At 40.3% G+C, this 16,409-nt stretch overlaps 1 protein-coding gene across 1 annotated transcript in view; it reads left to right on the forward strand.

Annotated features, from left to right (window-relative positions):
• The window catches only part of CHD1L (chromodomain helicase DNA binding protein 1 like), a 46,250-nt gene that overhangs the window by 8,158 nt on the left and 21,683 nt on the right, over positions 1-16,409 (forward strand). The window contains exons 6-12 of the mRNA XM_070396328.1: positions 3,127-3,208; positions 7,318-7,484; positions 8,780-8,931; positions 9,627-9,719; positions 11,307-11,403; positions 13,787-13,860; positions 16,014-16,124. Coding sequence (XP_070252429.1) covers positions 3,127-3,208; positions 7,318-7,484; positions 8,780-8,931; positions 9,627-9,719; positions 11,307-11,403; positions 13,787-13,860; positions 16,014-16,124 — 776 coding nt within the window. The remainder of the gene's footprint in view (positions 1-3,126; positions 3,209-7,317; positions 7,485-8,779; positions 8,932-9,626; positions 9,720-11,306; positions 11,404-13,786; positions 13,861-16,013; positions 16,125-16,409) is intronic.

The following is a 16,409-nucleotide window of genomic DNA, read 5'->3' on the forward strand; positions in this document are numbered from 1 at the left end:
ACTTTATATCAATCACCCTATTTAGTCCTCATGACAACCCTACAAGGGATGTTACCATCTAGTTGATAGCTGAGGAAATGAGATCAGGTAACCTACCCACTAGTAAGTTGTAGAGAACGGTTATCATATACACTAAACGAGCTGGACACCCAGACCCAGCACGAGTGCTGTGGAGCCTTCTTTGAAGCGTGCTTCTCGGATGATCTAGGTGCACTGGAGTCTCACCTTGTTCAGCAGAAATGCAATCTTTCTAAGACAGATTATCTGTCTTGAATCCATTCCGGGTGAATTGAAGAACCTAAGTAAATGAAGGGACATTTGTAACGTTGACTCGTAGTATGAATCCCCCAAAACACAGATATGTTCTTTTGATAACAGGAGTGGGCAAATGGAGTTTTACAGCTGTGGGTACACAAAACACAGTTTATTCTTATATTCTTATTTGTTAATTATTGCATTGTTTTCTCTGCAAATGACTGTAAACTGACTTTCGCCCCACCCTGTATCTGGCAAGGGTACACTGTATTACTGTATTGCATACTCTGAGAATACGTGGGAAGTGTAATGTCATCTCTGCCCTAACGAGGTTTATTGTGGGGAGTTAAGACTGTGCATGTAACAATATGAAAAATAGGACAAATTTTTTATGATAGGCAACAGACTTATTCAATCCTTGAGAGCTAGAATTTCCTCCACCTCTTGCTTTCCATGGAGCATCGTTCAGTGTCCTTTGATGAGTGCCTTTACCTGCTGCCTTTTACTGAGCCCAAAGCCATCTCCCTGTAGCCTGTTGCATTGAACGAGCTTTTATTGGATGCCCGCTTGCTGTGTGTAAAAACCTAAATATCTGGTTCTTCACAAGGGAATAGGACCTAATCTGTTTTGAATGCTAATTCAGTCAGGCACACAGCTTTATACTGTGGCTACTTTCACACCTTATCTATGACCAGTGTCCAGCTTCAGCTAGACTTTGTTCCTGGTAATCCTTAGATGCATCCCCTTGCTCATCCTTTCCAGTTCCTGTGTTCTCTTTGGACCCCCAATCTCTCTCCACCTGTACCACCCTCAGAAAGTGAATGGTACTAGGTGTCTGTTTCTGTACCATTTTCTGGATTTTTCACTCTAGCCTCAGAGGAAGAGGGCTTCCTCTTTGTAAGTCTGACCTGTGCTCAAGATCTTTTTCTAGTTTTTTAGGGATTTTTATTCCCATGCCCACTATCATTCCAATATTCTGTTTTACTTGTATATACATTTAGTTTTTTTAAGTATAAATTAATGTAATGGAATCACAGAATGTTTACAAACAAAGAGTTAAAAAAAATATTATAGCCCTAACCGGTTTTGCTCAGTGGATAGAGCGTCGGCCTGCAGACTAAAGGGTCCCAGGTTCGATTCCGGTCAAGGGCATGTACCTTGGTTGTGTGTACATCCCCAGTGGGGAGTGTGCAGGAGGCAGCTAAATCGGTGTTTCTCTCTCATCGCTGTTTCTAACTCTCCCTCTCCCTTCCTCTCTGTAAAAAATCAGTAAAATATATTTAAAAAATCTTATAACTTTCATTTTATTATCTTTTGAGTGGTTTACACATTTGTGAAAAAGGATATAGGCCTATCTTATTGCAACATAATCATCTTTATTATTTAAAATGCTGTATAATATTTTATAACCTATAATTGGACCTATTATGATTTTTTTCTATTTTAAATAATGCAGCTGGAAACATATGCAGACATACCTTTAAAAAATATTTTGAATTGTTTGTGGCGGGCGGGGGGCGGGGAATTGTTATACCATGCTGTGCTACAAAATGTGCTCTGGCAGCCAGTGACTTCCATTTTAACAACCCAGAGGATGTATCTTCCAGACATCCATAACATTTGGTCCTATTCACCACTTCCTCATTTTAACATCATACTTTTTTAGCTGTTGTGACACCATTGTCTGTTTTCTTCTCAGTCTGAATCTCAGCTCTGCCTCTATGACCTTGACCAAGTCACCTAGTCTTTCTGAGCTTTCAGTCTCCTTGTTGGTAAAATGAGCACAATAATGTCTCCAGTAAAACCTCGCTATAATGGACTAATTTGGGCAAGGGGGGGTGGTGTCCTTTAATGCCGAAAGTCCGTTATATAAGAAAGTAGGTTTTCCAAATGCGAATGATAAAAAATTGACAAATCAGTTCATTTATCTGTTTTTACTTATTTGACACACTTATATAATTAAGATTAAGTATGCATGAAAAGTTTGAGTTCACGGAAAAGTTTTCTATAAAATTACTGTCATTTTAAATTTATACTGAATAGGTCGAGTAAATGTGTGCATTCACCAGCCACCACGAGTAAACAGATGCACACGGTTGAGGTGTGGCTTAGCACATGTCGGAACTTAATTAAAACTGCTGCAGCGTCACGCCAGGAGACAACAGAACCAACTGCTCTGCATGTGGTCACATGCTAATCATTCCCTGAACATTGTTTGCGAGTGGTGACTCTTAGATTTAAATATGTAGACGATAGTTGTAGATATGTAATATTCATTTATGTCGGCGAAATTACTACAGTGTTTTTTTTCCCAACACATGGCCTATTCGCTAAAATTTGTTAAAAATAACAATGAATTAGTAACAAAACAAAAGAAAACAAAAACCCTCTCTTAATTTAATTATAAGCCAATCTTGGTTAAAAGCATTTTAAAATGAACAGGGTGTTAATTTTCACATATGACATACGGACTGGAAATTTCTTCTGTTAAATCCAAAGTCCATTAAATTAAGGTCTGCAAAATCGAGGGTTTGCCGTACTCACCATATTCTGGTAGATTAAATAACGTACATAAAGAGCCAAGCTCAGTGTCTGGCACACAGTAGGTGGTCCTAAATGTTTCAGTTTGCTTTCTGTCTCTGGCTCTTTCCTATCTTGGGAAAAATTCCTTTTATTTTAAGTACCTTATCTGGATATTGTCACCTGTCCATGGTAGGCTCTCAGATAAGAAGGCAACCTGAGTGTGTTTCTAATAGATTGGGATTAATATTCATCTTCCCAACAATACCCATAGTTGTGTAGTGAGACTGTTGAATGTGAGGTATGTGTTTGAGTTACACAAAACTGAAAGCTTGGATTTTTCTCTCACAGCTTCCATTGGAGCGTTCTTGTTGTGGATGAAGCTCACAGGTTGAAAAATCAAAGCTCCTTGCTGCATAAGACACTTTCAGAGGTAAACTCACAGGCTAGTTTTAGTTTTTAATATAACTTCCTTATAAAAAACATTAGTTTAGCCCAAACCGGTTTGGCTCAGTGGATAGAGCGTCGGCCTGCGGACTAAAAGGTCCCAGGTTCGATTCCGGTCCAGGGCATGTACCTGGGTTGCGGGCACATCCCCAGTGGGAGGTGTGCAGGAGGCAGCTGATCGATGTTTCTCTCTCATCGATGTTTCTAACTCTCTATCTCTCCCCCTTCCTCTCTGTAAAGAATCAATAAAATATATTTTAAAAATAAATAAATAAAAAAACATCAGTTTAGGCTTGCATAGAGCCAGTTACGCTGAAACGTTCTTTCAGTCACATTTTTGCGGAGCTGAATGAACATTTCGTGGGTGACAGCAGGTACTTAATACGGCCTCACTTCTTCTTTTACAGAGGAGATGTTTTCTAAAATCTGGTTATCCAGTGAAGAAGTAATAAGTTTCTACACCAATAAAATACATTGTATTTTTGGAAATGTTTCAACTCTCTCTTTAAAGCGGCAGTTTCTTTAAAAAAAGTTTTATTATAATTCTTCTGTCTGCAATAGAAGATACTCTATCTGATATATTGTACCCCCTTCCCCATATACCTGTTAAAAAAATTGAGCAGTTCACATAGAGTCACAAAGGGACTGATTTCATGCCATTGAATATTACCGTCAGTCTTTCTTGTCTTGGTCATCTTTTTGAGTATGGCACCCTTGATCTCATTTCCTCCTCTTGATCTCCGACATCATTCTGGCAAAGTAGACGAGAAATGTTGTTACAGCCCGAGGTTTGCTCTCTCCTGAGGACCCCGTGGAGCAGCTTGTGCATGTGAAGTGCCCTTCTCCGTAATCAAGTAAAGGCTTGTTCATTCGTGAGGCCACATGTGCGAATTTCTGTGACCATCATTGAAGTTTGGTCCCTGTCCTGTGAGCAGTTAGTACATTTAGAGGTCATTTGAAGGGAAGTCTGGCTAAAAGTTACAGTTTTTAGCATTTTCATGCAGATATGGCCACTGTCCGTTATTAGCTCAATCACAAGATTGCTATCCTGTGGTGAGTCCCTTTCTGCTTTATTGTCCCTTGCCTTCTTTTTAGGGACTTGTAACAGTGTCTCTCTTCCCCAGAAGGTTTACATATGCTGGTGCCTAATCTTAGAAGAGACTACTTTATACACTACTGAGTTAGTTTACTAATTTGCAAGGGGAGGAGAATAGCACGTGTAGTGAAAGAACACGAGGTTTGGAGTGGGGAAGCTAAGTTCTGGGGCTGGCCTCAGAGCGATTAGGTAAGGAAATTGTCCTCCGTCATCATGCGTTCTTTTTAGGTGAGGCTTAAACTGCAGTTAACGCATTGGTTGAAAAAATACATCTACTAGTACTGATTGGGCTGACAAGTGGGGAGGTTACTGCCTTTATTCTCCTTCCTAATATTGTTTTCAGCTTGTTTATAGAAAGTTGGAAACAACCTAAATATGAAACATAATTGATTATATAATTTATGCTATGTTCATATACTACGTTTACCAAGTAAGGTTACCATGAAAAATTATGTAGAAGGATATTTAATAACATGGAAAATATTTGTAAAATATTTTGCACAAAGATGTTTACAAAATATTATACATAGCCCTAGCCAGTTGTGCAGTGGTTAGAGCATTGGCCCAGGGACTGAAGGGTTGCGGGTTTGATTCTAATCAAAGGCACGTACCTTGGTTGCAGGCTCGATCCTGGCCCTGGTCAGAGTGCGTGCGGGAGGCAACCAATCTGTGTGTCTCTCTCACATCCATGTTTCTCTCTCTCTGTCTCTCCCCCTCCCTTCCACTCTCTTTAAAAAAAAAAAAATCAATGGAAAAATATCCTTGGGTGAGGATTAACAATATATATATGTACACAAATGAATTGTCTCTGGATTTTTTTTACCCATTTATAAGTTTTGATGCCCAAACAGACTTTACTTTAAATAAAAATGTTAACTTATGTGATAGTGTAAGTTGATTGTAGTGACCAACAGCCTTGGTTTTGTGACCTCATATCTATTAGGTCATCTCATCTTTTTGCCTGGTGAACACACATTGCAAAAATCTCATCTGGTTATTGGAAACTTATTTTTGGCCAGTTCCCATACTTGAAATACTATGAAAACTTTGCCCAAAAAGTAGACCAGGCATGAATGGGTGGACACTATTAGACATTTTAAAAAGAAACAATATCTTGGAGGGAATCCTGGGAAGGGTGGGTGGGTGGGAGGTGATCAACCAAAGAACTTATATGCATTTATGCGTAACCCATGGACACAGACAATGGGGTGGTGGGCTGGAGGGGGTCAATGGGGGAAAAAAGGGGACATATGTAATACTTTCAACAATAAGTATTTTTTTTTACTGATTTCAGAGAAGAAGTGGGGGGAGAGAGATAGAAACATCAATGATGAAAGAGAATCATTGATTAGCTGCCTCCTGTACACCCACTACTGGGATCGAGCCCACAACCCGGGTATGTGCCCTGACCATGAATTGAACTGACACCTCCTGGTTCATAAGTCGACACTCAACCACTGAGCTACCTTGGCCTGGCGACAATAAAGATTTTTTAAAAAATAGTGTTGTGCCCTAGCTGGTGTGGCTAAGTGGATAGAGAGCATCGACTTGTGGACTGAAGGGTCCCAGGTTCAATTCCAGTCAAGGGCACATGCCCGGATTGCAGGCTCGATCCCCACTGCCGTGCAGGAGACAGCCGATCCATGGTTCTCTCTCATCATTGATGTTTCTATCTCTCTCTCCCTCTTTCTTCCTCTCTGAAATCAATAAAAATATATTTAAAAAAATAAATAAAAATAGTGGTGTGTTTTCAGATTGGTAGAATTCATTACTAGGGTGCTGTTCTAAGAATGTCCACAAGACGGCACTATTGCAACTTTTCCCTGCAGGACGAGAGCCTTCTAGGTCTATCAATAGGGATTTCTTAGACTGGCAGAATTTCTTACTAGGGTGCTGTTCTCAGACTGTCCATAAGAGGGCACTATTGTAACCTCCCTTTCTAAGGTGCTGTTTTCAGAAAAACAAAAAAGATTACCAAAAAAGATTACCAAAAAAAGCAAAACATATTCAAGTCAGTTTTAATTGTGTTAATTCATCTATTACCTTTTCTTATGATAAAACAGTATCTTCTTATGACTTTCTCCCAAATCAAAATATATGAAGACAAGATGAAAGTAAAAACCCCCAAATATTCTACTTCTCGGTATTTATTAACATTTGGTATTTATTACTACCATATCCTTTGATATATATATATAATCTCCAAACATATATTTGCATAATAACCTATTTTAAAAATTAAAACAATACACATACATAGGATATGGCTGTCCCATTTTGCTATACTATTTAATTCAGATGGTGTACGTTCTTGCTAATGTGAGGTCCGAGGTTGTTTTTTGCTTGACCATCAGGTCTATTGTTGCTGTTTTTCCTAACCTTTTACTTCATTAGTCACTTATTCTTGGTGTTACCATCTTTGCTCAAAATGGAAAGACTTTCTTTGCATTTTGGGCTGTATATGACCCTGTGTCTAGAAGTGTTCGGAAGTCTTGATGTGTTACATGTGATGCACTGTAAAGTTTTATAAAAGGACATTCTTTTAGTATAGATTTTGTTTGTTCTTATAGCAGTGGGGCCTGCTGCTATAACTTTGGGCTTCTCAAACTGCATGAGTATATGCTGTGTGCCTCTGATGCCTCAGTGGACTCCCCCACATAGGTGATAATATAGCTTGAATCCCCACATACATGGGATAATAATGACCATGTTGGATACTCATGTAGTATTTCAGAGTTCACAAAGTGATTTTATTTACATTTTTAGAATGGTATTGCCATCACAATTACTATCCCCTTTTAATAGTTGAAACTGAAGAGGTGTTATTTCCTACGTCAAACAGATAGTATGCAACTTGAACCTGAGCCTTTTGATTTCATGTCCCCGTGGTCATTCCATTAAATCATATCTCTGTTTATATGGGTAAAGGTTGTGATAGCTAACTCTGCCTTGCTTTCCAATATTATAGATTTTTTACTTTATTTCTTTATGTATTTGAGTTCTCAGTAGTCTTCAATCTCCTGCTGACCGGTACTCCCATCCAGAACAGCCTCCAAGAGCTCTACTCCCTCCTCAGTTTTGTGGAGCCTGATCTCTTTTCCAAGGAGCAGGTGGAAGATTTTGTTCAGCGTTACCAGAATATTGAGAAAGAGTTTGAGTCAGGCAAGTGCCCTTCTGACAAATTGTTCCCAAGAGGTCTGGACCCAGAAACTGGCCTAGTGCGAATAGGTTATAGATAGAAAAGAAAGAATCAATAACCAGAGGATACCTTCCAGGAAGATAAAGAGCCACACAAAAATCAGATGTTGGTAGATTTCTCATGTTGTTCCCAGTTGTCTGCTATTCATGACTCTCTTATTTGTGACATGATTCTACATGAGGGCTTCTTTGGGTGAATTTTGGAAGAAATAGAAAGTGTCTGCTAATAGTCAGACTTTGACATATAATTTCTATAAGGACTTGCTAACTTGCTGTGCTACTTCCTGAGGCAGAACAGTATATGGGTGCAGTAGCCCTCCACTCCTGCTCAGCATTCCACAACATTGGCTCTTCTATCCACATTGCACTGAAACGAAAAGTCCTGGATGGATGTGTGGTGGAAGTGGAGGAGGAAAGCCTTCCTCATTCATACAGTTGCCTGGTGTGGGCTTCTTCCTCGCATCTGTGCACCTCTGCCTCATAGAATTATCTGTATAATCCTTATGAGATTATGCCAGGCCGATTATTCTAAACAAATGGTAGGCGTTCTACTAGTGGGTATGGGTGTACTCGGTGAGTATGAATTGGAAAGGCTTCTCATACAAAAATCCCCACACCTCAGGCTGAGGCTTCCTTGGGGAACCTGCTCTGAGGTTGGTTGCTCATGTTTAGGGTTGCCAGATAAAATATAGGACACCTAGTCAAATAATACATGGGACATACTTGTATTAAAAAATCATCCGAAATTCAAATTTAGCTGAAGTCTTGTATTTTTATTTGCTGTATGTGGCAACTGTGCATGCAGTGTAATGCCAATTTTGGCTAATTTTGAAGTTTACCACACTTAGGGGAGGAACAAGGGAGTTGATGTCAGAAGAACTAAGTTTGAATGCTAGCAACAGTAGCATCTAGCTGTGTGACTTTGGATAAGATGCTTAATTTTTCTGAGCCTCACTTCATTCTAAAAATGGGGAAATATTACTTACTTGGCCTGTGCATTTCTCAGATGTTACGCTGATCAGTGAGATTATCAGTAAGAATCAAGTTCGTTGGGTATTTCTAGTTCTTAAGAGCTAGTAATGATTTCAGAAGGAATTGGGAAGAACCCAGTGAAGGAAGAAACACTGAAAAATTACCATATTGGCTTAGAATGCAGAATGGGCATGAAAATGAGAAAAAAAAAAATTGCTGTATGTTCTCTAGTAATTGGTCTTACTTCTATCCCACACTTCTTGTGTGTGTTTTTTTTTCTTACACAGCAAGTGAACTACACAAACTCTTGCAGCCGTTTCTGCTGAGGCGAGTGAAATCTGAGGTAGCTACGGATCTTCCCAAGAAGACAGAAGTAGTGCTATACCATGGCATGTCGGCACTGCAGAAAAAGTACTACAAGGCCATTTTGATGAAAGACCTAGGTAATCAGAGGGCACTTGCCTGTTTGGTCTTCATGCAGGGAAATATTTTATAATCACACTCACTTTGTACAGCAAGACTATGGGCTGGAATTTTGTATCCTGAATATATTCAGGTCAGCTGCAGTGAAACTGGCTGGAAGGAATGTCTTCAGTATAACTCAGACGTGATTGGCTGTTGCCGTTGTGAAATTCCCTCCCCCACCTCTCCCACATGCACTTTTCCTTATTGCAAACACTTGCAGGTGTTCCAGGCATGCCTTTAATTTTCCCACCCTCTTAGATATTTACATTTCAAAACTTTTTTGTTGAATCAAATTCACTGGGAGGAATTGGGAGTGAATGGGAGAGATAGGAGTAGAACAATCTCTCACTTTTTATTTTATTTTATTTTTTTTTGTCCCTTGGCTCCTGAGCAGCAGTTAAAGAAGGAAATTTAGAATTTACAAAAGAATAACCAAATGCTCCTGAGATCAATTTATAGTTAGTGTCCTTCTTAAAACAAAATGATGGTTAAGGAGACTTCCTATGGACGTGCTGTTAATTCTTGATGCGATTCAATGAAATTTGGGAGGTTAATATAGGTTTGAAAGGTATATTATTAAAACGAATAAGATTATATATGGGAACATAGAGGGTTTCTTTTTTGCTGTTCAGTAATTCATCTCTGTTTCTCTCTCTCTTTTTAAAAATTCCAGATGCATTTGAAAATGAGATGGCAAAGAAAGTTAAACTTCAGAATGTCTTATCCCAGCTTCGAAAGTGTGTGGATCACCCGTATTTGTTTGATGGTAAGGCAGTGTTTCTTCACTTAACTCTCTGTTAACATTTCTGTGGCCAACACGTTGGCAGAATTTGCCTGTATTTACTGTCTATTTCCCCTCCACTTTATTAATATTTTTATGTTGATGTTATCTAACATATTGATCATATTCAAATTTCTTCAGTTGTCCTCTATAATATCCCTGATGGCTACTTTTTTTTTTTTTTTTTTAATTCAAGATCCAGTCATAGATCCTGCTTGCATTTGTCATGTCTCTGTTTTCCTGTAATTTAGAAATCTCTCTCACTTTTATTGTTGTGGCCATTTTTTTGTCTTTCGTGAAATTGGCAATGAAAGAATCAAGGCCGTTGGTTTTAGGGGGTGTCTTATAATCTGGATTCATCTGGTAATATTTATATGATAAGATAAGATGTCCCTTTGTCTTGAACTTACTCAGCCTTTCACCACTGTTGTTCCTGGTTTACCAGTGATCTCCATGTTGCCCAACCAGTGGTTGTCAGTTCACATTGTAATTAATCTCTCAAAACCTTTGACAGTTGATCACATCGTTCATGTTCTTCACACGGGGTTTGGGGCAGCACTTCCTCTTCTCCGCCTGTGTTACGTCTACGCCTTCTCAGCCTCCTTTGCTGTGTCCCTCTTCATTTTATGGATGTCTGTCACTTCCCTCTAAGTGCTGTGTTCGCTGCATTCTATGCATTCTGATGCATAGAATGTTTTCATTTTCATTCAAACTGTTGTGGTTTTTTAATTCATCTAATGCAGTGGTTCTCAAAACCTTCTGGCCCTTTAAATACAGTTCCTCATGTGGTGACCCAACCATAAAATTATTTTCGTTGCTACTTCATAACTGTAACGTTGCTACTGTTTATGGATCGTCATGTAAATATCTGATATGCAGGATGGTCTTAGGCGACCCCCGTGAAAGGGTCGTTCGACCGCCAAAGGGGTCGCGATCCACAGGTTGAGAACCGCTGATCTAATGGGTAGTCTTTGGGACAATTCCAGGACTTCTGTGTCTTTGGGGGCTCTAGTAGGGATAGGAACAATGCAGAAGGTTTGCTGCAGTAATTTTAAGGGAGTCTTTGCCAAGTAGCACTATGAATTGTTTAAAGAGGTCACAGCATCTTAATTAGGTGCATATCAGAACTTTTTTTTTTCCAAGGAGGGGGGTGTTGGGAACATGTACATTTTGAAAGCAGCCCTCCAGGTTAACCTGACTGCCATCCCCAACTTGAGACTTAACGAGAGATTACAACTAAGCCTATTTAGAGTTAAAGCCTCGAGATAGTAATTTTGGGTCCCTTTGGCCTTTAGCATCTCCCTGTGCCTCAGTATCCTAGAGTCAGTTTGTTCCTTGGATAAACATTTGTTAGGTATATTGGGTGTGCCAGGCGCTGTGATAGATGTTAAGCAGCACCGAGATGATCATGCAAACAGACAATTACAAATTGCCTCAGAGAGAGACGAGATGTGGGCCCATTATCAGTTGGCAGGAGCTGGGCCCCTTGCTGTAGCCTGGCCATGGTTTTCACCATTACAGAGTCTGGCCTGACGGGGGAGACACTATCGAGAGTGGGTTCTCTCTTTCCAGGTGTGGAACCAGAGCCTTTTGAAATTGGAGACCACCTGATTGAGGCCAGTGGGAAACTCCACCTGCTGGATAAGCTGCTGGCATACCTATATTCTAGGTAGGTGGTAGGCTCATGTTTTGTGCTCTGAGCTGATGACTGTTAAAACTAGTATAATCAGGAGCTCACCGATTTCTTGAGATTAATTCCAGTTTTTCGATTTTCAAGACCCTCATTCAGGTTCTACCTATGCAACTACACCTCCTACCCCCATTCCTTCCCATCCTACCCCATCAACTCCATAATCATCCTTTCCTTTCTTGAATTATTACAGCACTTAGGGCAGTGATGGCGAACCTTTTGAGCTCGGCGTGTCAGCATTTTGAAAAACCCTAACTTAACTCTGGTGCCGTGTCACATACAGAAATTTTTTGATATTTGCAACCATAGTAAAACAAAGATTTATATTTTTGATGTTTATTTTATATATTTAAATGCCATTTAACAAAGAAAAATCAACCCAAAAAATGAGTTCGCGTGTCACCTCTGACACGCATGTCATAGGTTCGCCATCACTGACTTAGGGTCTTAATCTAGTACTTGGCCATGCAGTGCCTTAATTGGTGTATATTAACCAAATCACTCAAGCTATATTGTTTAGTTCCACAGGGACAGAGATAACGTCAAGCATTTCTTTTTAATTGCCTGCTGGTACCTTGTATTGAATTGGCACATAGTAAGACTTAATAAATATTTACTTTTGTTAACCCTGTGATGTTTTATTATTTTTTTAATGTTTTTTTTAATTGATTTCAGAGAAGAAGCGGGGGTGGAGAGAGAGAGAGAGAGAGAGAGAGAGAGAGAGAAATATCAATGATGAGAGAAGATCATTGATCGGCTGCTTCCTGCACACCCCACACTGGGGTTCGAGCTTGTAACTTGGGCACATGCCCTGACTGGGAATTGAACCATGACCTCCTGGTTTATAGGTTGATGCTCAACCACTGTGCAAAGCTGGCCGGGCCTGTGATGTCAGGAAAGTCTTGGGAGGTTCTATCTCAGAGACATGAATTGGGCCTTGGGAGACCAGGTCATTTCTGGAGCCTCTAAAAGTTCAGCTAAGTGACCAGTAGCCTGATGTTCAGCCGGTACCTGATCCTCCTAGCCCTAGTCCCCAGAGGGACAGAGTAGTCTAGAATAGTCCTAGCTTCCAAAGAATTTAAAAGTTCTTGGAACTATTTTCCCAAGTGGGCCTGAACCAACCTAAAACCTCAGATTTGGCAAAAGCACCCACCATTAGGAATGTGCTAGTCAAATAATTGCATGTCTTATTATATTCTATTGGCTCTGATATATATATATATATATATATGTATATATATATATATATATATACTGTAAGTGTATTAGAGTTGGAAAGGATCCATAAATATCTTCTCTCTAACCATTTTATTTCATAGGTGTTGAAACCGACCCAGAGTGGTTGTGTGACTTGTCTAAAGTCAGCCAATCAACAGTTGGTAGAGATGGGATTAGAATTGAGGTCTTCAGCTTCAAGTTTAATGCCTTTTCCTATTTGGGGCTAGAGTCTTGAAGGAATTCTTTATAATTCTTCCTGTTGTACCCCTTGCAAGCTCAGATTAAATGGAAATATTGTTTTGACAGTGCCATACTTCTGTGTGTATGACAGCTTAAAATAACTGATACCATGGGGCTCTAGACTTGACTTCATTCTTGGCTTAACCCATTTTGCCTTCTCCTCTCTTCACTCTTTCTATACATAAGTTTTCTCATGTATCTTATGGGATATCACCTGCCCCTTGCTTCTCTAATGCTTCATAGACTTCAATCATAGACTATCCTCTAGAAGAGAGGATAGTGACTTTACACCCTCAAGTAGATGCAGATGGCTGACCCCAAACTCTTCAGTGTTTTCCGGTTTTTTGGTACATTTGCATTTTTGCATCTTACTCTTCTAATGTCTTTTATTTGCTGTTAAACCAAAATTTTCTTCCCACTTGGTAAATTGATCTTACAGAGAGAGGCACCTTGGTTATCCTAGGGCAGGGGTCCTCAAACTATGGCCCAAGGGCCACCTGCGGCCCCCCGAAAACATTTATCCGGCCCGCCGGGTGTTTTTGCCGTTGCTGCCTGTCCTGCTTAGCAGCCGACTTGTCCCGGGCCCGCAGTGCGCATGTGTGGAATGTCTGAGGGACAGTGAACTGGCCCCCTGTTTAAAAAGTTTGAGGACCTCTGTCCTAGGGCTTCATACACTCCATGGTGCATTGACACATGCCCCTGGGGATATTCCCTGTCTGCTTTGAGAACTACTGTGAAGGATATGGCTACGTGTGGACCTATGTCCTTCCATAAGGCATTTAGCATTTCAGAGGAAATCTCTGTAAACGATTATGACATTTATACTTCTGCTTCAGCATTTCATGTATTTATAAACTTGCATTCTTTGGTAAATTTCACTTGAAACTTTTCTTTTTCTTGCCAGGGGCCATCGAGTTTTACTCTTCTCCCAGATGACCCAGATGTTGGATATTCTCCAGGACTACATGGATTACAGAGGTGACGTCCTGTGGCTTCAGCCTTTTTCGGACTTAACAGTCCAGATAGGTTCATGAAGAGTCATTGAGGGTGTGGGGATGTTACAGAGGAAAGCGTAGAAGAACATTACTCAGAGGCAAAGGCAGATTAAAAGTGAGGAGAAAAGTGTGTGACGCAAGGATTGACAGCAGGGTGCAAACACGTGGGCAGAAATAAGCACACATTCCCATCGGTGATGTGATTTAAAAATATGGGTCCTGGAGAAAATGTGTATTGCAGAAATGTTGAGAATTTTTGCAATCTGTGATAAATAGTTTTTTTTTTTTTAAATATATTTTATTGATTTTTTTACAGAGAGGAAGGGAGAGAGATAGAGAGTCAGAAACATCGATGAGAGAGAAACATCGATCAGCTGCCTCCTGCACATCTCCCACTGGGGATGTGCCAGCAACCCAGGTACATGCCCTTGACCGGAATCGAACCCGGGACCCCTCAGTCCGCAGGCCGACGCTCTATCCACCGAGCCAAACCGGCTTCGGCTGTGATAAATAGTTTTAGTGAAAGGAGCTATCAGTGTCCTGCAACATTCAACTCAACAGTTGAGTACCTGTTCAAGGTCAGTGGAAAAGATGAATACTGAAATTATAGAGAGCCCACATATCAACCAAGAAAGAGGTAAATGGAATTTTTAAAAAATATGTATTTTTATTGATTTCAGGGAGGAGGAGGAGGAGGAGGAGGAGAGAGAAACATCAATGATGAAAGAGAATCATTGATTAGCTGCCTTCTGCATGCATGTGCCCCGACTTGGAATCAAACCGTGACTTCCTGGTTCATAGCTCAACGCTCAATCACTGAGCCACACCAGACAGGCAAGACAAAACATCTTAAAAGTAGCAAGAGGAAAGTAGTTAGTTACCTACAAGGCATCTCCTATAGCTAGTTACCTATAAGACTGTCAACTGATTTCTCAACAAAAATTTTGCAGGCCAGAAGGGAGTAGCAAGAAATATTCAAAGTGATGAAAAGCAAGGACCTACAACCAAGATTACTTTACCCAGCAAAGTGGTTATTTAGAATCAAAGGACATTAAAAGAGCTTCCCAGACAAGAAAAAGCTAAAGGAGTTCATCACCACCAAACCATTATATAATGTTAAAGGGTCTTGAAGAAGGAGGAGGAGGAGGAGGAGGAGGAGGAGGAGGAGGAAGGGATAAAAAATATGAACAATAAAATGGCAACAAATACTTATCTGTCAGCAATTGAATCTAAAAAACAAACGAACAAGCAGAACAGAAACAGACTCATAGACACAGAGACAGTTCTGATAGTTGCAAGATGGGAGGGGGATGGGGAGATGGGTGAAAAAGGTGAAGGGATGAAGAAGTACAAATTGGTTGTTACACAGTCATGGAGCTGTAAAGTACAGCATAGGGAATGTTGTCAATAATATTCTAATAACTATGGTGTCATTGGGTATAAGATTTATTGGGATGGTCACTTAGTTATATAATGTTCAATCACGGGGGTGTACACCTTAAACTAATATAATATTGTATGTCAACTATAATTGAAAAATGAAAAATTATTTAAGAAAAAAGGAGAAGAACTCATAGACAGTCTCCTAGAGCCACCTGATGCCCCCCAGGTACTGTAAACTGGTCCAGTGGGCACTTGCAGGAAATGCCATGGGCACATTGAGGAATCCCCAGATTTGTAAACATGGCTTGGGCACATAATTCCCCTCTCCAACGTGGGCCTGCGGTGAAGCCTGAAGCCATCTGGCAGGCTCACTCACCAGCTCCCAAGCGCTTGTCTTGCTGCTTGCATAAGTGAGAGTTATGTCGTAGCCAAACTGGGAACCGCCACACAGCCTGGTCCGCAGTGTGCTTTAGGTGGCTCGGGAGAGTCAGGATTGAACATTCAGTCCAGGAATGCCAAGTGTATCTTACCAACTGCGTGTATTTAAAACAACCAGAGGAGTACATCATGGAAAGTTCTTTGGTAAGACAATAAAATGACCCCTAAATTTTAAATTTTGCCTGTGGGATTTGCTTAAAATTGGGGCATGCTTGTATAGGGAAAGGGACAAAGTTAGCGTTTGGTTTTGAGCTGACCGTGTTTTATTCGAGTATCTGAAAAGGATTAGTATTTGTTTTCTTCTTGCATGTGAAGGCTACAGTTACGAGCGTGTGGATGGTTCCGTGAGAGGAGAGGAGAGATACCTGGCCATTAAGAACTTTGGACAGCAGCCCATTTTTGTATTTCTTCTAAGTACCAGGGCAGGTAAGTCACATTGGCATTGGCAAAGGCAAATAAGGGACGATACAGGACTTTTACATCTCAGCACTTAGTATGTTTTTCCTTATTTCTCTGAAAGTGTAGGTCAGTACTGAGGAGTATAAAAAATGGGACTTTCAGGTCGTTGCCATAAGTTTATCAAGGTACTGGCCTTCTGGCATGGTTTCTGTTGTAGCCAGCCTTTCTTAGCTGTCATCTCATCAGAGAAGTAAGGCTGAAACCTGGGGTCGGTAGGGAGTGATTCTGATCTGCTTTAACCATTGACCTGGG

This window comes from Myotis yumanensis, unplaced genomic scaffold (assembly GCF_028538775.1).
Source record: "Myotis yumanensis isolate MYYU_CA2020_CCGP unplaced genomic scaffold, mMyoYum1.0.hap1 SCAF_17, whole genome shotgun sequence".
Classification (NCBI taxonomy): Eukaryota; Metazoa; Chordata; class Mammalia; order Chiroptera; family Vespertilionidae; genus Myotis; species Myotis yumanensis.